At 43.1% G+C, this 21,361-nt stretch overlaps 1 protein-coding gene across 1 annotated transcript in view; it reads left to right on the plus strand.

Moving 5' to 3' along the window:
* Nucleotides 1–4,110: 4,110 nt before the first annotated feature.
* The window catches only part of fer1l6 (fer-1 like family member 6), a 166,427-nt gene continuing 149,176 nt past the window's right edge, over nucleotides 4,111–21,361 (plus strand). Inside the window, exons 1-5 of the mRNA XM_068032676.1 lie at nucleotides 4,111–4,128; nucleotides 4,243–4,255; nucleotides 5,538–5,658; nucleotides 18,259–18,313; nucleotides 18,418–18,549. Of these exons, the coding sequence (XP_067888777.1) occupies nucleotides 4,111–4,128; nucleotides 4,243–4,255; nucleotides 5,538–5,658; nucleotides 18,259–18,313; nucleotides 18,418–18,549 (339 nt within the window). The remainder of the gene's footprint in view (nucleotides 4,129–4,242; nucleotides 4,256–5,537; nucleotides 5,659–18,258; nucleotides 18,314–18,417; nucleotides 18,550–21,361) is intronic.

The following is a 21,361-nucleotide window of genomic DNA, read 5'->3' on the forward strand; positions in this document are numbered from 1 at the left end:
CCTCCGGGACCTCACCCGTGTTTAAGGATGCTGCAAAGATACCTGTTAAGGCCCCAGCTATTTCCTCTCTCGCTTCTCTCAGTAACCTGGGATAGATCCCATCCGAACCTGGGGACTAGTTCACCTTAATGCCTTTTAGAATACCCAACACTTCCTCCCTCCTGATGTCGACTTGACCTAGAGTAATCAAACATCTGTCCCTAACCTCAACATCCGTCATGTCCCTCTCCTCGGTGAATACCGATGCAAAGTACTCGTTTAGAATCTCACCCATTTTCTCTGACTCCACGCATAACTTTCCTCCTTTGTCCTTGCGGGCCAATCCTTTCTCTAGTTACCCTCTTGCTCCTTATATATGAATAAAAGGCGTTGGGATTTTCCTTAATCCTGTTTGCTAAAGATATTTCATGACCCCTTTTAGCCCTCTTAATTCCTCGTTTCAGATTGGTCCTACATTCCCGATATTCTTTCAATGCTTCGTCTTTCTTCAGCCTCCTAGACCTTATGTATGCTTCCTTTTTCCTCTTAGCTAGTCTCACAATTTCGCCTGTCATCCATGGTTCCCTAATCTTGCCATTTCTATCCCTCATTTTCACAGGAACATGTTTCTCCTGCACGCTAATCAACCTCTCTTTAAAAGCCTCCCACATATCAAATGTGGATTTACCTTCAAACAGCTGCTCCCAATCTACATTCCCCAGCTCCTGCCGAATTTTGGTATAGTTGGCCTTCCCCCAATTTAGCACTCCTCCTTTGGGACCACTCTCGTCTTTGTCCATGAGTATTCTAAAACTTACGGAATTGTGATCACTATTCCCAAAGTAGTCCCCTACTGAAACTTCAAACACCTGGCCGGGCTCATTCCCCAACACCAGGTCCAGTATGGCCCCTTCCCGAGTTGGACTATTTACATACTGCTCTAGAAAATCCTCCTGGATGCTCCTTACAAATTCTGCTCCATCTAGACCTCTAACACTAAGTGAATTCCAGTCAATGTTGGGAAAATTAAAATCTCCTATCACCACCATCCTGTTGCTCCTACATCTTTCCATAATCTGTTTACATATTTGTACCTCTATCTCATGCTCACTGTTGGGAGGCCTGTAGTACAGCCCCAACATTGTTACCGCACCCTTCCTATTTCTGAGTTCTGCCCATATTGCCTCACAGCTCGAGTCCTCCATAGTGCCCTCCTTCAGCACAGCTGTGATATCCTCTTTGACCAGTACTGCAACTCCTCCACCCCTTTTACCTCCCTCTCTATCCCGCCGGAAGCATCGATATCCTGGGATATTTAGTTGCCAATCATGCCCTTCCCTCAACCAAGTCTCAGTAATAGCAATAACATCATACTCCCAGGTACTAATCCAGGCCCTAAGTTCATCTGCCTTACCGACTACACTTCTTGCAGTAAATCAAATGCATCTCAGACCAGCAGTCCCTTTGCGTTCATCATCTGCTCCCTGCCTACTCTTTCCCTTAGTCACGCTGACTTCATTATCTAGTTCCTTACAGGCTTTAGTTACTACCTCCTTACTGTCCACTGACCTCATTTGGTTCCCATCCCCCTGCCACATTAGTTTAAACCCTCCCCAACAGCGTTAGCAAAAGCACCCCGAAGGACATTGGTTCCAGTCCGGCCCAGGTGTAGACCGTCCAATTTGTAATAGTCCCACCTCCCCCAGAACCGGTCCCAATGTCCCAAAAATCTGAACCTCTCCCTCCTGCACCATCTCTCAAGCCACGCATTCATCCTGACTATTCTTTCATTTCTACTCTGACTATCACGTGGCACTGGTAGCAATCCTGAGATTACTACCTCTGAGGTCCTACTTTTTAACTTGGCTCCTAACTCCCTAAATTCTGCATGTAGGACCTCATCCCGTTTTTTACCTATATCATTGGTGCCTATGTGCACAACGACAACTGGCTGTTCACCCTCCCCTTTCAGAATGTTCTGCAGCCGATCTGAGACATCCCTGACCCGTGCACCTGGGAGGCAATATACCATTCGGGAGTCTCGTTTTCGACCACAGAACTGCCTATCTACTCCCCTTACAATCGAATCCCCGATGACTATAGCCCTTCCACTCTTTTTCCCGCCCTTCTGAACAGCAGAGCCAGCCACGGTGCCATGAACCTGGCTACTGCTGCCTTCCCCTGGTGAGCCATCTCCCTCAACAGTATCCAAAACGGTATACCTGTTTTGGAGGGAGATGACCGCAGGGGACACCTGCTCTGCCTTCCTGCTCTTTCACTGCCTTTTGGTCACCCATTCCCTTTCACCCTCAGCAATCCTAATCTGCGGTGTGACCAATTCGCTAAACGTGCTATCCACGACCTCCTCAGCATCGCGGATGCTCCAAAGTGAGTCCATCCGCAGCTCCAGAGCCGTCATGCGGTCTAACAAGAGCTGCAGCTGGACACACTTCCAGCACGTGAAGGAGTCAGGGACATCAGCCGTGTCCCTGTGCTCCCACATTGAGCAAGAGGAGTAACACGGGTCTGAGATCTACTGCCATTTTCAATCTTAAGCTTAAGTTAGTCTTAACTTAGATAAATGAAAAAGGAACGAACAGTTTTTACCAATCACACGGAAAAAAAAAATAGAAAAAGCCTTACCTAATCTGCACACCACCGAGTCCTTTTTTTTTGGTTAGAGGAGGAGCGCGGGTGGGAGACACTACAGGTGTAGTGTCTCAGGTTCAGCCGCTGCCCAAATATATAGGACTTACTTACCCAGCTGCCACCTCGCTCTCCCTGTCGCCGCTGCAAAAAGAAACCGCCAAAACAAAAAGGTAAGTTTATATAAGTTGTAAGCTCACTTACCCAGCTGCCACCTCGCTCTCCCTGTCGCCGCTGCAAACATAATAGGTTTATTAGCAAAATTGAATCCCATGGTATAAAAGGGGCAGTAGCAGCATGAATATAAAATTGATTAAGGAATAGAAAACACTGAGTTGTGATGAATGGCTGTTTATCAGAATGGAGGGTGGTATATAATGGTGAGAACAGAAAGTGCTGGAAACACTCAGCCGGTTTGGCAGCATCTGTGGAGAGAGTAACAGAGTTATCGTTTCAGGTCTGAGAAACTTCATCAGAAGACCTGAAACGATAACTCTGTTACTGTCACCACAGAGGCTGCCAGACTGAATATTTCTGGCACTTTCTGTTCTCATTTCCGAGTTCCAGTATCCACAGTATTTTGCTCTGATTTGAGGTATATAGTATGTTCCCTAGGGTTTAGTACTAGGACCACTGTTGTTTTTGATATACATGAATAACTTGGACTTGGGGTACAGGGCACAATTTCAACATTTGCAGATGAGACAAAACATGGAAATGTAGTAAACAGTAAGGAGGATAGCACCAGACTTCAAGACGACATAGACGGGCTGGTAGAATGGGTGCATATACGGCAGCTGAAATTCAATACAGAAAATTATGAGGTGATACAATTTGGTAGGAAGAATGAGGAGAGACAGTACAAGTTAAACAGTCCAATTTTGAAGGGGGTGCAAGAACAAAGAGACCTAGGGGTGTTTGTGCACAAATTTTTGCAGGTGGCAGGACAGGTTAACAAAACAGTTAAAGCATATGAGATCCTGGGCTTTATAAATTGAGGTATAGGAGTACAAGAACCAGGAAGTTATGCTTAACCTATCTAAAACACTAGTTCAGTCCCATCAGGAGTATTGTGTCCAATTTTGGGCACCATTTTAGGAAGGAGGTGAAGGATGTGGAGAGTATAGAAGAGATTTACTAGAATTGGTCTAGATATGAGGGATTACAGTTATGTGGACAGACTGGAGAAGCTGATGGTGTTCTCCTTGGAGTAGTGCAGCTAAGAGGCAATTGAATAGAGGTGTTTAAAATCATTAAGTGTTTAAGTAAAGTAAATAAAGGGAAACTATTTTCAAAGGCTAAAGGGTCAATAACCAGACAGCACAGATTTAAAGTGATTGGCAAAAGAACCAGAAGCAGCATGTAGAAAAGCCTTTTTACCCAATGAGTGGCTGGGATCTGGAATGCACTGCCTGATAGGGTGGTGGAAGCAGATTCAGTAGTAGCTTTCAAAAGAGAATTGGACAAATAATTGAAGGAGAAAAAATGTGGCATCAATATGAGGTAAGAATGGGAAGTTGGACTTCGAAAAAGCTGGTGCAGACTCAATGGGCTGAATGACCTGCTGCTAAACTGTACTATCGTATGATTCTATGGTAATTCTTATGTTTACGCCAGGTTGCTGGATATGGTATGTATATCTGATTTATCTCAGAGCAATGCAGATATCACACTTGTATTAAATCACCAACTGGTTTATTTACAGCACATTAAACTATATTTGTTCTTACACAATCTCAGTACATGTTTCCGCATTGCAGTCAGTGCGTTTTCTCAAGAATATCCAAGCTGTGTCTTTTTAGTTTTATTTTTTACTCTTCAGCTCCACCCATAGGTTTAAGCAATCAAACACAGTGAACACAGATAAATGGACAGACTAATACAATCAAACCCAGATCCATCAAACACTACAATAATCAGCTCTGAGCAAGGTCAACTTCGAGATTCAACGAAATACCTTCAGAGCAAATATCTAACATGTTTCAAATCTATTAACTGCTCGAACAGACTATTAAGTGATAGAGTCCAAAACCAGACAGTTGGCACAATAAGGGCATAAGTTCTAAGCTTTCTTTGATGCTAATGAAAATGTATTTAAAATATTCATGATTTAATGACTATTGTTTCAAAAGTAATTGGAAAAAATATTTACTTCTACTTTGGAGCCTTGACTTTTGGTATCCAGTTTACATTTTATAAATTTCTAGACAGCCAACGCAGGAACAGAACTAGCCAATCCAAAACTAGATGGGTAGCAATTCTACTAATAAGTTTAATGGCAGAATGATCAGATTTTGGTTAGCTCAGCTGTTCTCAGCAGTGAGATATCTTATAACACCATATAATGTTTTTTGTACTAAACCCACTGATCATGTTAGGAAAGGCCTTTATTCATGGAGCTGGGTGTGCATGCTACAGCAAAGTTCTGCTTTTATCTATTATTTACCAATTATATTATAACTCTGAAGGAGCCATGGTTTGAATTCAATGTAGACTGATGAGATCAGCATTTCTTTTCTTAACTGGAAGAGCCCTTTATGAAATATATTTATACAATTTCCACTCTATTTTCAGTGGGTTTGAGTCTATAGCACAAAAAGTATGCCTTTAATTTGACAATATCACTTATGCAGATCATAAGGATAGCTTGTATGGTAAGTAGAAAAATTAAAACTAGTGCAGTAAAGAATGCTCCTTTGAGGTTGGGATTAATGTACATTGGTGAGGCGGAGTGCCTCAATTGTACAATACGAACCTAGTGTGCTTGATGCTACAATGGGTTACAAAAGGCAAAAACTCTTATACTCTAGCAGTCGCAGGAATGTAATCAGTTCTTGCCCACCTCAAAAAAAGTTTGAGATGATTCAATAAGATATGCTGGAATATTCGATCTGGTTGTGATTGTTTCCCAGATAATCAAGATGATATTGACAATGTGCTGGATAACCCGGACATCACTGGTCATGATACTTATGAAGCCAGGATTGAAATTCCATCCAGCAGTTCTTCCAGTAATCTTTCTCACAGAAAAAGGTAGGTGACTCCAGTAAAACTATAGCACAGTGAGCATTTCAGAAATTATAAGCATGTACAGCCTGTGATCAAAATTTGTTTGGCAAAATCTGAGGCTGAACCAGTCTATTGGCAACCTTGGTGTCTTGTATGATCCTGAGATGAGCTTCCAACCACATATCTGCGCCATCACTAAGACCATCTACTTCCACCTCTGTGACATCAGCCTGTCTCTGCCCTTGCATTAGCTTATCTGCTCCCGAAACCCTCATCCATGCCTTTGTTACCTCTAGTCCTGACTATTTCAACACTCTCCAGGCTGGCTTCCCAACTTCCACACTCCATAAACTTCATCCAATACTCTGCTGCCCGCATCCTTACTAGCACCAAGACCCGTTCATCCATCACCCATCTGCTTGCTGACCTACACTGGCTCCATGTCCGGCATGCCTCGCTTTTAAAATTACCATTCTTATTTTCAAATCCCTTCATGGCCTCATTCCTCCCTATTTCTGTAATCTTCTCTAGCCCCACAACCCTCCAAACCCTCCCACTGCCAAAGACTTGCAGGTTGATAGGTAAATTGGCCATTATAAATTGCCCCTAGTATAGGTAGGTGGTAGGGAAATATAGGGACAGGTGGGGATGTGGTAGGAATATGGGATTAGTGTAGGATTAGTATAAATGGGTGGTTGCTGTTCGGCACAGACTCGGTGGGCCGAAGGGCCTGTTTCAGTGCTGTATCTCTAAATAAAATTTTTTAAAAATAAAAAATCTTGGCACTCCTCCAAGTCTGGCCACCTACGCATCCCTGATTTTAATCGCTGCAGCCATGCCTTCAGCTGCCTGGGCCCTAAGCTCTGGAATTCCTTCCCTAAGCCTCTTCACCTCTCTACCTCTCTTTTCTCCTTTAAGACACTCCTTAGAACATAGAAAAATACGGCACAGAAGGAGGCCATTCAGCCTGTCGTGTCCGTGCCAGCTGAAAAAACTAGCCGCCCAATCTGATCCCATCTTCCAGCACCTGGTCCATAGCCTTGCTAGTTACAGCACTTCAGGTGCATGTCCAGGTACCTTGTAAAAGAATTGAGGGTTTCTGCCTCCACCACCGCTCCTGGCAGTGAATTCCAGACACCCGCCACCCTCTGGGTGAAAAAGTCCCCTCTAATCCTTCTACCAATCACTTTAAATCTGTGCCCCCTGGTAATTGACCTTTCCGTTGGGGAAATGGGTACTTCCTGTCTACTCTATCTAGGCCCCTCATAATTTTGTACACCTCAATTAAGTCACCCTTCAACACCGCTGTTCTAAGGAAAACAACCCGAGCTGATCCAACCTTTCCTCATAGCAGCAACTTTCGAGCCCTGGCAACATTCTTATAAATCTCTTCTGTACTCTCTCTTTAGAGCAAATATGTCATTTCTGTAATGTGGTGACCAGAACTGTACGCAATACTCCAACTGTGGCCTAACCAGCGTTTTATACAGTTCCAGCATTACATCCCTGCTTTTGAATTCTATACCTTGGCCAATAAAGGAAAGCATTCCATATGCCTTCTTCACCACTCTATCTACCTGTCCTGCCACATCAGGGACCTGTGGACATGCACTCCAAGGTCTCTCACTTCTTCTACCCTTCTTAATATCCTCCCGTTTATTGTGTATTCCCTCGCTTTATTTGCCCTCCCCAAGTGCATTACCCCTCACTTCTCTGGATTGATTTCCATTTGCCTCTTTTCTGCCCACTAAACCAAACCATTGATATCTTTCTGGAGTCTACGGCTATCCTCTTCACGATCAACTACACGGCCAATTTTTGTGTCATCATCAAATTTCCCAATCATGCCTCCCGCAATTTAAGTCCAAATCATTAATATATACCACAAACAGCAAGGGATGCAGCTCTGAGTCCTGTGGAACGCCACTGGAAACCCCCTGAGCCAATTCTAGATTCAACCTGCCACATTCCCCTGTATCCCATGGGCTTTCATTTTACTGACCAGTCTTGCTCTTAATGTACTGATAAAACATCTTTGGGTTTTCCTTGATTTTACCTGCCAATATTTTTTCATGTCCTCTCTTTGCTTTTCTAATTTCCTTTTTTACTTCACCCCTGCACCTTCTATACTCCTCTAGGCTTTCTAAAGTATTAAGATTTTTGTGATCATCATAAACTTTCTTTTTCTGCTTTAACTTATCTTGTAAGCTTCTAGATAACCAGAGGGCTCTAGTTTTGGCAATACCACCCTTTATCTTTGTGGGGACATGCCTACACTGTGCCTGTAGTATCTCACTTTTGAATGCCTCCCACTGGTTTGTTAATGATTTTCCTTCAAGTAGCTGTAACCAGTCCACTTTCACCAGGTCACCTCTCAGTTTCTTAAAATTTGCCTCCTACAATTTAGAACTTTTACTTCTGTTTTATCTTTGTCCTTTTCCATGATTATGCTAAAACTTACTGTATTATGGTCACTATCTCCAAAATGGTCACCCACTGTTACTTCCTCCACTTGCCTAGCTTCGTTACTGAAGACTAAATCTAGAATTATGCCCCCTCTCATTGGGCTTGTTACGTGCTGGCTAAAAAAGTTCTCTTGAATGTAGTTCAAGAATTTTGTCCCTCTGTGCTCTTCACACTGTTTGTATCCCAGTTGATATCAGGGTAGTTGAAATCCCCAATTATTATTGCCCTATACATTTTGCACTCAGAAATTTGCCTACATATTTGTTCTTTTACCTCCCTCTCACTATTTAGGGGTCTATAGAGCACTCCTAATAGTGTGGCTGCCCCTTTTTTATTTATGTGCTCCACCCATATCGCCTCATTTGAAGATTCATTTAGCATATCATCCCTCCTCAAAGCTGTTATTGATTCCTTAACTAATAAAGCTACACCACCTCCTTTTTTATCTCCCTCTCTATCCCTCCTGAAAACTCTCTATCCAGGGATGTTGAGTTGCCATTCTTGCCCCTCTTTAAGCCAAGTTTCTGTAATAGCAACGATATCGTGTTGCCATGTGAATATCTGTGCCCTCAGTTCATCGGCTTTATTTACTATACTCCTTGCATTTAAATAAATACCCTTTAATACTACCAAATTCCTGTGCTGCACATTTTTTAGCCTTTGCTTCTTCTGTGTTTCAGAGCCACCCATGGTGCTCTGGTTATGATTCTCACTGCACTCTCCAGAGGAACCCTCTCTCCCATCTGTACTCAGAGCTGAATACTGGTTAGAAAGTGAGATTCCCTCCAGACTATCCACATAGTTCTCTGCCATGTGGATGCGCCACAGTGACTCTGGCCTGCCGCTTGAGTTCCGAAACCCAGAGCTCAAGCTTCTGCAGCCGGTGACACTTGTTGCAGATGTGTTTGTCAAGGACACGACTTCCCACATTCCACAGGAGATAGATTTCACTTGGCCAAACTGCCCTGCCGTTACTGAGCTTTACAAACGAACTAATGCTAATGTAACAAGTGGAATAACTTACCAGTTACTTGCCAATCAGCTTCTTCCCCTGTACCGTGGAGGCTGAAAAAGCAGAAAAGAAAAGAAAGATTACCTCAGACACAACTCACAGCCTGACTCTGTCCAAACAGTACTATTCTAATTAGTAATTATTAATAAATTACAATAATTAAACAATCTTAGTAGTACTAACCTTATCACGTACAAGGTAGCTGTTTGAGGGTTTAAAAAAAGAACTTTTTTCCCCCTGATTTTTTTCAGCTATTTACAGGCAATAACAGCTGTTACTTACCCAACCAATCAGCTTACACATTTCCCATAATGTCACTGTAAGTTTGATTCCTCTTTTCAAACCCAGCGCGTGCCAACACAAAGAGAGAGTCCACCACTGACTGCTGCTGCTCCAGTCTGAGGTAGGTGCAGGCCTCGAGCCACGCTCTTTATTCCCACAGATCCCACTCTGGATCAGCCTCCTCCCAGGTCTGCCGCCAACTGCCGCTGCTCCGGTCTGAGGTAGGTGTAGGCCTCGAGCACTACACTTTATTTCTACAGCTCCCACTCCAGATCTGCCTCCTCCCAGGTCCGCCGCTGACTGCTGCTGCTCCTGTCTGAGGTAGGTGTAGGCCTTGAGCACTACACTTTATTTCTACAGCACCCGCTCCGGATCTGCCTCCTGCCAGGTCTGCCGCTGACTGCTGCTGCTCCAGTCTGAGGTAGGTGTAGGCTCGAGCCCCACTCTTTATTCCCACAGGTCCCACTCTGGATCAGCCTCCTCCCAGCTCTGCTGTCGACTGCCACTGCTCTGGTCCTAGGTCAAAATCTATTTCTCAACATCTCCAGAACTAATTGATTCTGAAAAGATCCCAGTGACCTGTCTCTGTATACCCAGACGCCAGACCCAAAGGGACAACTGACTTTTTTCCACATCTTCTCCTTTATTCTTCAAGAATTAGCAAGTATTTGGCCAAAGTATTTTTTTTCTGTAACAGACCTTGGCAGAGAGAATTTCTGTATTTTTTTCAGTGTGGGTGTGAGTGTGAGTGTGTGTGTGGGGAATTTAAAAAGGGAACTTTCATATTTCAATCAGTGTGTTAATGCTTTTGCTTCATTACTGGATAAATCTTGCTTTATATTAAACAGATAATTTAGTTGTTTGTTAAAGAAACCTGGTTGGTGTATTTTATTCTGGGATAAAGAGTAGAGTCTATGATTGACCAAATCGGTAACTGGGTAAACATTTAAAAAATATATGTTGTGATGTGTGCAGAAGTGGGACTATAAAATACAGTGCACTCCTCCCACCTCGGTCGTAACAATATCATTTTGGTAATCACAAACTTGCATCAACAATTATGAAGAAAGTATTGAACTAGTCAGTTGTCAAATTTCCATATGGACTTGCGTTTTTTGTACAAAACTTTTTGTGTCGATGAATAATGGAATGAAGTAAGCTTTCACATTCTTCTACTTCTATTTATTTGAACCACTGCAGTCCATGTGTGGCGGGTACACCCACAGTGCTGTTAGGAAGGGAGTTCCAGGATTTTGACACAGCAACAATGAAGGATGGTGTGTGACTTGGAGGGGAACTTGGAGGTGACGGTGTTCCATCAATGAACCTGCTGCCCTTGTTCTTCTAGGTGGTAGATGTTGCGGGTTTGGGAGGTGCTGTCGAAGAAATCTTGTTGAGTTGTTGCGATGCATCTTATAGATATTACACACAGCTGCCACAACGGGTGGAATTTTCTGTGGGTTTTAAGGCAGGCGAAGCATAAAAACGGGTGGGATGATGGCCTGTGAATGGCTTCCCGCTGCCAGTTGAGGCCCTTAATTGGGTAATTAACCCCCAATTAAGGCCCTGTTCCCTCTGCAGCCGCAATTACCCGTGCATTGGGCAGCCCTGTTGCCCCACAGGAAGCATGGCACGTAAAACCGTGCGGACTGCTTCCCAGTTCTGGGCGGGGCGGTGGGGGGGGAGGAGAGTGCGGAGGATGGGAAGGCGTCTCTCGTTTAAAGGCACTTAGTGCTTGAAAGAGGGACCCGGCATTGGGAAGGGGGGGGACCACTGAGAACCACCCATCTGCTGCTGAACCCCCCTCTCCCCAACCCTGCGACCCCAACTCAGCGAGACCCCTTCTGCCCTGAACTACCTGAGGCCTGGCTCCAGTGACCCTCCTCGGCCTCTGGTAGGTGCAGTTACAACAGCGGCCACCACCTCCATGGTGGCTCTGCAGCTGCCAGCCTCTGATTGGCTGCAAGCTCTGCAAGGCCAGAATCTCCAGTGACGGGGGTCCAAAATCCTATGGATGGCCCTCCGCTGTCCACTTAAGTGCCTGATTGGCACTAAATTTGGTGGTCCTTCTGGAAAAGAGGTGACGCGGGGATCTCAGTGTCGGTTTCCCCCGACATCGAGATCCGCCCCCCCACCAGCATAACATTCCCCCCAATGCATCAGTGGTGGAGGGAGTGAATGTTTAAGGTGGTGGATGGGGTGCCATTCAAGTGGGCTGCTTTGTCCTGCTTGTTGTTGAGCTTCTTGAGTGTTGTTGGAGCTGCGCTCATCGAGACAAATGGCGAGTATTCCATTACACTCCTAACTTGTAGCTTGTAGATGGTGGACAGGTTTTGGGGAAACAGAGGTGAGTTACACGCTGCAGAATTCTCAAATTCTGACCTGCTAATTGTATTTATGTGGCTGGTCCAGTTAAACTTCTGGCCAATAGAAACCTCAAGGCTATTGATGGTGGGGGATTCGACAATGGTAATGCTGTGGAATGTCAAGGGAAGGTGTTTGGACTCTCTTGTTGGAGATTGTCTTTGTCTGGCAATTGTGTTATTTGGCACCTATTAACCCAAGTCTGAATGCTGTCCAGATCTTGCGGCATACGAGCACAACCTATTTTATTATCTGAGGAGCTGTGAATGGAACTGAATACAGCAATCATCAGTGACCGTTCCCACTTCTGACCTTTTGATGGAGGGAAGATCATTCACGAAGCAGCTGAAGATGATTGGATCTAGGGCACTGCCCTCAGGAACTCCTGCAGTGATGTCCTGGGGCTTGACCTCCAACAACCACAACCATCTTCCAATGTATGATTCTGTGGAGGCTGTGAAGAGTTTTACCCCAATTCCCATTACTTCAATTTTACTTGAGCTCCTTGATGCCACACAGAGTCGAGTGTTGCCTCATTGCCAAGGGCAGTCATCTCTGTAATTCAGCCCAGTTGTGCCTGTTTGCATCAAGGTTTTAATGAGTTCTGCAGCTGAGTGGCCCTGGCAGAACCCAAAATGGGCATTGTTGAGCAGGTTATTGCTGTGTAAGTGCAACTTGATAGCACTGCCAACGACACATTGCATTCCTTTGCTGATAATCGAGAGTAGACTGGTGGGATGATAATTGGCTGGATTGGATTTGTCCTGCTTTTGGCAGGCAGGACACACCTGGGCAATTTTCCACCTTGTCGGGTAGATGCCAGTGTTGTAGCTGTACTGTAACAGCTTGGCTAGTTCTGGAGCAACTATCTTCAGCACTACAGTCAGGATGTTGTTGGGGCCCATAGTTTTGCTGTATCTGCTGCACTCAGACGTTTCTTGTTTGCACATGAAGTGAATCAAATTGGCTGAAGACTGACATCTGTGCTAGTGTGGATCTCAGGAGGAGGGCGAGATGGATCATCTACTTGGCACTTCTGGCTGAAGGTGATTGTGAATGCTTCAGCCTTGTCTTTTGCACTGACATGCTGTGCTTGGAAATCATTGAGGATGGGGGTGTTCATGGAGCCTCCTCCTCCCAATCATTGTTTAATTGACTACCCCCATTCATAACTGGATGTGACTGGACTACCGAGCTTTGATCTGATCTGTCGGTTGTGGGATCTCTTAGCTCTGTCTATAGCATGCTGTTTCTACTGTTTAGCATGCATATTGTAGCTTTACCAGATTGGCATCTCCTTTTATGGTATGTCTGGTGCTGATCCCCTTCTATAATATACTGTGAAATGCCTTGGGACATTTTACTGAGTTAAAGGCACTATGTAAATTCAATTTGTTGTTGTTGTTGTTTGATATATAATAATGCATTTTTACTTCCCAGTATGTAGAGAGACACGACTTCAAGGGTCATTGTAGGTTGAGGTTTTGGGCAATATAAAAGCAGTTTTTAACCAAGCTATGTATCTAAATCAGTAAATAACCCTTCAAAGATGGATACTAGTTAATTGATTGGTTAACAATATGGTTATTTATTCAAGGGTAAACATGAAAGAAAAACTGACAGGAGTCGTCAGTCCTTTGAGTGACTGCAACACCGTACAGAACAATGGAGAGCAGTAAGCTGAAATGCCCAATCATTGTTGTTATGACCAGGTGAGAAAGGGGTCTAGGGTTCCCTTTCAGCCTTCACCTGGTCTTACAGTAATAGGGTTTAAAATTAAACACACTGTTTTTAGCTCCACCTTGTTCACCACTTTCCAATCATAAGGCAAAGAAACCAGCGCAAACAGGCTTTCTTAGTTTCCAAGAAGAAAAGTTGAAATTTATTAAACTTAAACTTAAACTCTAATTCAGTTAATGCCTATGGATACACAACGTGCCCCAGGTTAGCATGCATACATGATACACACATACAAATAGAGACAGAAAAGAGCAGAAGAAAAATAAAGTGGAAAAGTTAGAAGCAATATCTGAAGAGTCTTTGTTACGGTTCTTCAAGCTCCTGGATTGTAGGTAGATCTTGCTTTTCGTTGGGGCCCAGTATTTTTCTTAAACCTTGTTCACTGCAGGAGACTTTTCTCTCATGTGTCTTCAGTGGATTTGGAGTTCCGTGACAAAGAGATGGGAGCAGACAGACAGGAGAGGCTGTGGCAAGCTAGCCAGGAGAACTCTTCTCAGTCAAGGAGCATTCTGCTTTCTGCCCAACCTGTTTGTACCAATTCAAAAAACTCAGCTTGCCCAGCAGGTTAGTCTTGTGACTGGATGGTTTAACCATGCCCATTTGTGTATTTGGCCATCATAGCAGTTAACCTGGAATGTGAGCTCCCCCACCTTCAATGTCTGGTGATCAAAAGTCCATTGTGGGTTGAATGTGTCAGGGAATGGCTGCTTTGCCCTTCCAAACACTGTCTGTTAATATGCAAATGTCTTTCCAGCCAAGATCTGGCAATTTATTTTAAAGCAAGTCCTTTCTTCATTTCAACAACAGTTTGAAATTTAATGTCCATGTGGCAAAATTAATATGTCTCATGCTTGGCAGGTGGGGGCCTGTATGACATTGTCAAAATATAAATTAGCCAGTCAAGTAAAATTAATTCAAGGTATGTGATAAATAGAAGTAGAAGAACATGAGAGCATACTTCATTACATTATTCATAGACACGTAAAACTTTAGTACAAAAAAACACAAGTCCATACGGAAATTTGACAGCTGACTAGTTTGATACTTTCTTCATAATTGTTGATGTAAGTCTGTGATTACCAAAGTGATATTGTTACAACTGAGGTGTGAGGAGTGCACTGTATTTTCTAGTCCTACTTCTCCGCAGGTCACAACATATATTTTTTAAATGTTTAACCAGTTACCGATTCGGCCATATACTCCACTGTTTACCCCAGAATAAAATATACCAACCAGGTTTCAATAAACAACAAAACTATCAATTTATTATCACACAAGACTTCTCCAGTAACAAAGCAAAGCATCAATGCACAGATTTGAAATATGAAAGTTTCCTTTTTAAATTCCTCCCCAAACACACACACTGAAAAAAATACAGAAATTCTCTCTGCAGAGGTCTGTTACCCCCCCCAAAAAAAGACAAAAAAAAAATACTTTGGCCAAATACTTGCTAATTCTTGAAGAAAAAAAGAGACGATATGGAAGGAATTCAGTTGTCCCTTTTGGTCTGGCGTCCGAGTACATGGAGATGGGTCACTGGGATCTTTTCAGACTCAATTCGTTCTGGAAATGTCAAGAAATCATCTGGTAGGCTTTCCAGGAGACATGTGGCGTCAGGGGTTTCAGCTAACACACACTTGAATCGCAGGGTTTTTCCAAAGACAGGAGGAAAGAGGAGCTGAAACATTGGCCTTCTCCAGGTCTCTTAGAGAGCTGCAGGGACAATGAGCTGGGGTTTCTTTTTCCGTGGCAGGCCAAACCACCAACTGTCTTCAAAACAGTTCACACCTCAACTGAACTGGAAACAATCCAAACCCCAAAACAGAAAGTCAACCTCTTGACCTCCATAAACCTTGGCATGGGGCTTCTCTGTAAACATCTTCCCTAGGTCACCAAGGTTTCTGTTGTTTATTGAGCTTAAAGCACATGATTTCCAGTTTTTAAACAACATCTCAGTGTCCTTTCAATGACCCCAGTGAAAAAAACAATGTTCAGTATTTCTTCAGGCTTCCAAATGAATCCATTTCCATAATTTAAATTATGAGTCCCTTAAAACATATTTTAAAAAAATAGAAGCACTCTCATACAATACATATAAGTTTTTGAGACTTGAAACACTTTTCCATCTATTTACACTTAGCACTAGGATTGAGGATTAGATGGGATGGATAATTTTCTGACTTTGTGATTTCAGTGGAGTGCTACACATATCAATAGTGTAAAGTAGGCTCCAGTGCTGCTGGAGAGGAGTCGTTTTGGCTCAGAGCTCTGCTCAGGAAATTACAGGTCCCCAGACTATGATTTTCAGTCCATTTAAATTAACAAAATATATAAATGGAGGGAGGGGAGAGAACTGTCCTGGACATAATTTCCCAACGTCTGTACCTACTTGACTTTGTGGTAGCACTCTGACCTCTGAGTCACAAGGTTGTGGGTTCATATAGCACATAATCTAGGTTAACACCTAGAAGTGTGCATACCTTGCTTTGGCAGCAGCTTTAATTCCCAAAGAAGGCGGTGACTGCAGTCCCAATGGCACAAATATAATATATAAATAAGGGACAAACTAAACTGGGGGAAGGTTTTTCCTAGACACATTGGCGATGAAATTGGTCTTTTGTGGGAGTGGAAAGCAGGCAATAGCAAATTAATAGCACGTTTACAACCCGCCCGATTACGGAAATGAAATCAGGCTCGGTGTAAAACAGACTGCCAATTGGTTATCGTCCATTTTGAACTTCTGCTGAAGAGTAATTTCACCCCCATTGTGTCTTGCTTTCAATGGTACTGTGTGAAGGGTGATCAACAGCCAACATGACCAGAGTGGGCACATCTGCCAAGATGCCACCAATAGAAGGGGATGTAGCTCAGTGGTAGACCGTTTAAAGTAATTGCCAAAAGAACAAGAGGTTAGATGAAGAATTTTTCTAACACGATGAGTTGTTATGATCTGAAATGGGCTGTCTGAAAGGGTGGTGCAAGCAGATTCAATAGTAACTTTCAAAAGGGAATTGGATAAATACTCAGAGGGAAAAACAAATGTATAGCTATTGGTGAAAGGGCATGACAGTGGGACTAATTGGATAGCTCTTTCAAAGAGCTGGTATGGACATGATGGACTGATTGTGCTGTATTATTCTACATTGGAGCACCTACTCGGTATAGGCTCTGTATCAGTAGAGAACCAAATACAGAACTATACCATCTACTGCAAGCACCCTTGCAGCTAACTTGCAACATAGAACTGTCACTGCTAGTGACTGTGTGGGCCAGCTGCAGCCTCCAAATTGTCTTGGCCTCTTTTCAGAAACTTTATAATGTCAACTTAATGAATTGTGATGTTGAATGACAAATCGGGTCACCTTCTTCATAACCAAGCCTTGCAGCTTCGTATCCAGTTAGGAAACCATGAAGCAGGAGGTTAGGTGCTGAGTAGCTCAATCGCTTGCCTGTAGACTCCTGTCAGCATGTTAGCTTTCCCTTCTTTGCCTGTCATGTTTTACCCCCTGCAGTTGTAGCAAAGCCTGCAAGGGTGAAATAACTTTGGAACCTTTTCTGAAGCTGCAAGGCCCCTATTCTGACTCTACCCTTTAATCATTTGCATCTGTTTAAGTTTCCGATACACTATTATTTTCTGCTCCCTGCAAAAATCCAAGTCTAATAAGTTAGTTTGCGTCGCTACACAAACTTACATTGATTCCCCAGAGGTGGGCAATGCCACGGGGTCCCTACCTGCAGAGCCCGCATGGCATTCTTCAATGATATCATTGATAAATGCTGAGTGCGTCACGCAGGTAGTGGCCCATGGTGATGCCTATCCCGGGGAATCAATGTCAGTCCGTGAAGCAGCGCGACTCAAACTTGTTTCTTCACCCAAAATTGCCCCTGGAGTCATGTGTTATTATGATAATGTGCTGACCTCAGCAAATTGCTCACAAAACAGTATGCTTCACTTTGGGTGAGCTTTGCATTTGGCAGTAAACCATCCATATCAGAAAATCTATTCTTTGGCATCCAGTCACCACTTTCTGTGTGTATTTTGGTGCCACGAGATTAAGGTCCTGTTTAAGTTCTTTTCCCAACACCTATCAGCCACACAAAATTACACACAAGAAGAAAAAATGTATTCAAAATAAATTAAGCTAGACACCGCACTAACTAAAATAAAAATGTACTTGGTTCATGTGTTGCTTTCCTACCTCCTCATTTCTGTAACTTTTAATTAAAGCAAGTATTTAATGTCTGATATCTGAGATTGCTGAAGTTTGGTTAAAGCCAGAAATTTTTCAGCCAGATATCCTTGGGATAATTGTTTCCATACTTTGGACAATTGCTTCTAATAGTTTGAATGCATGCATATATATCAAATGTATTTCCTTACTTTGCATGTAGAGAATTTAAATTTTTCCTCACCATTACTGCTTGCATTTGAGTTGTAGTTATGTCCTCCCTGTAAGGGGTCATCTATTGATATACCCCTGATTTAGCAATTCCTCAGTCCATTTAAAATAGGACCCCTCTATCATATAAACATGCTTCGTGCTCCGGACGCACATTCTCTTTTGCATAATGTAAGGAGTGGAGGAAGGAACACTAGCTGATTTTAAACCAGGAACTGCATGGAACTATTTTCCTCCCAATAACTATTTTCTAATATGGGCAGACTGTTATTTATTATTGATTTAGGTATTTTATTTACTTTACTAACCTGATGCAAAAATATGGATATATTCACACTTTTAACAAAATATTCTGCACAGATCAAAACCAGCGTCCAAAATACATCCCATTGACAGCAAGGCTCAGCACTATCAGGTAAGGGGACAGATTAACTGATTTCAGTAGCTTTTCAATGATTGTTTGACAAATACAACTTGAAAACTGTTCACCTGGGAACTCTTGTTTCCTGTCTCTAACAGATTGCCATTACAATCACTGAGGCGCGACAGCTGGCTGGGGAAAATATTAACCCAATGGTGGTAATTGAAGTCGGGGATGAGAAAAAGCAAACAACAGTGAAAGAGGCGACCAATTCCCCTCTTTACAATGAGGTAAAAGTATTGAACACATTATGGTGGTTTAGCACGCTGAGAGTAAGAAAGTTTAAACATTAGTTTAGAAAGGATCAAAATTCTTTTCAAAGTTCAAATAGCAATTCAGAAAAATATCCCTAATAAAAAATGTGAGTGAATTCTTCCCCAGTGTGGATTCCGGGAAACTGGCTGGATGCCCGCTAGTCCTACTGGGAGGCCTGGTCTGTTTTGTGGAAATTGAGAACTGGGGCATCCTGCCAATATCAGGACTGGTGTAATATCAGGTGGTCCGGTCAGTTCCTGGTGGGGGTTCCAATCCAGAGATGGCTGGGGAGGTGGGGAGCCAGAAGAGCAGTGGCCCAGGCTGAGTTTCTGCAGCAGGAGAAACACTCCTGTCCTTTTCTTCCTCACAAATGCCAAGAACAATTCATCTTTCAGGTCCTCAACCACCTAGCTGCATGTTGATGGTGGATAGAATGTACCTGGCCCATGCGTCTCCCAGTGCAGCCCAAAAATGGCATTGGTTTTCCATTGACATCATAGGGCCCCGATTTAAATATTGCTATCAGCTGGGTATAGGCAACTACTTAGGCTACCTACTCAAAGGACCCCAGCAGAATTGTAACATCAACAAGGACGGCAGTAATGGGATGGTAAGTTCATGTAGTCTATTTTCATGTCACTTCCAGCTTATTTCCAATGGATGGAAGGCCTGAAGATTTAGTCCATAAATCGTAAAGGAAATGCTTTGGAGCCCCAATATCCTGTGCCAATTTGAGGAAACTGGGCAGACTGCCCAAAATGGAAGATCATAGGTTCAAACCTGCGAATCTTCACACATTGACTCACTGATCTTTACTATGTTAGGGGGAGACAGTGACGTAGTGGTAATGTCACTGTACTACTAATCCAGAGGCCCAGGCCAATGCCCCTGGGACATGGGTTCAAATCCCACCACGGCAGCTAGTGGAATTTAAATTAAATTCAAATAATCAATACAAATCTGAAATTGAAATCTAGTCTCAGTAATGCTGCCATGGAACTATCATCGATTGTTGTTGAACCCATCTAGTTCACTAATGCCCTTTAAGGAAGGAAATCTGTTGTCCTTACCTGGTCTGGTCTATGTGTGACTCCAGACCCACAACAATGTGGTTGACTCTTAACTGCCCTCTGAAATGGCCCAGCACGCCACTCAATTGTCAAGGACAGTTAGGGCCTTGCTAGCGATGCCCACATCCCATGAAAGAATTTAAAAAAATCGTTGCTGTGGGATTACTGAATGGCAATCAGGTCATTGGAATGGATGGAAAGTTCCAAAGAGCATCTGCCTGGAAATTCCTGCACTCCACAGTAATTGAGCGACTTGGCAGAGGACTGGAAGTTGGCTATCCACCCTCCTCCTGCCACATACATGCAGCATGGGGAGCCTGCAGAAGGGGAGGCTGCAGAAGGGGAGGAAGAAAAAATAACAAATATTCTGCAACAGAATTATCTTTTAAAATTGTGAGTAATTAAAGGGCAACAGCAAAATACAGAAATTCAGCAACATTGCTAAACAAAATGGGAGATTAGAGGTGATACCGATGTAATATTGATTTCTATTTCATTCTGGAGAAAAGCTATAAAACTCGCGAAACACTACAAATATAAATCGATTGTGTTTAAAAGTAGATATAAATTGATGTTACAATTTTCTTCAGCTGTTTATTGGTTGGATAACTTTTTAAAACATAAATTAAAACATGTTCCCTGTATTTTTGTTTCTAAAATAATGCAGAAACTTTCACTGTTGATCAAACATTTCACATCTGTATTCATTGAGTCATAGAGTAATTTTCAGCATATGAAGGAGCCCATTCAGCACATCGAGTCCATGCCGGTGCACCATGGAGCAATCAAATCAGTCCCACTCCTCTACTTGATCCCTGTAGTCCTGCAAGTGTCCATCCAATTTCCTTTTGAAATCATTGATTGTTTCCTCTTCCACCACCCACGTGGGCAGTGAGTTCCAGGTCATTACCATTCGCTGCATAAAAAGGTTTTTCTTCACATTCCCCCGCATCACTTGCCTAAAACCTTCAATCTGTGTCCCCCTAGTCCTTGCACCATCAATTAATGGGAACAGTTTTTTCTAGTATAACTTATCTAAGCCTGTCATAATCTTGTACACATCTAGCAAATCTCCCCTCAATCTCCTTTGCTCCAGGGAGAACAACCCCAGCCTTTCCAACCTAATCTTGTAACTAAAATCCCCCATCCCCGGAACCATTCTGGTAAATCTCCTCTGCACCGTCTCAAGGACCCTCACATCCTTCCTAAAGTGTGGTGACCAGAACTGGATGTAATACTCTAGTTGGGACCTAACCAGAGCTTTATAAAGGTTCAGCATAACTTCTCTCCTTTTGTACTCAGTGCCTCTGTTTATGAAGCCCAAGATCCCACATGCTTTGCTAACCACACTCTCAATATATCCTGCTACCTTCAAAGATCGATGCACATGCACTCCCAGGTTCCTTTGTAGCTGCAGTCTTTCAAACTGCGCCATTAAGTCTACATTGTCTCACCCTATTCCTTCTGCCAAAATGTATCACCTCACACTTTTCTGCATTAAATTCCATCTGCCACTTGTCTACCTATTCCGCTATCTATGTCCTGTTGCAGGCGGTTTGTATCATCCTCACTGTTTGCCACTTCTCCAAGTTTGGTATCATCGGCGAATTTTGAAACGCTACTCTATATTCCAAGATCCAAATCATTTATATATAGCAAAAAAAGCAGTTGTCCTAGACTGACCCTTGGGGAAACACCACTGTCTACTATCATCCAG

The sequence above is a fragment of the Heterodontus francisci genome, chromosome 5 (assembly GCF_036365525.1).
Source record: "Heterodontus francisci isolate sHetFra1 chromosome 5, sHetFra1.hap1, whole genome shotgun sequence".
Lineage (NCBI taxonomy): Eukaryota > Metazoa > Chordata > Chondrichthyes > Heterodontiformes > Heterodontidae > Heterodontus > Heterodontus francisci.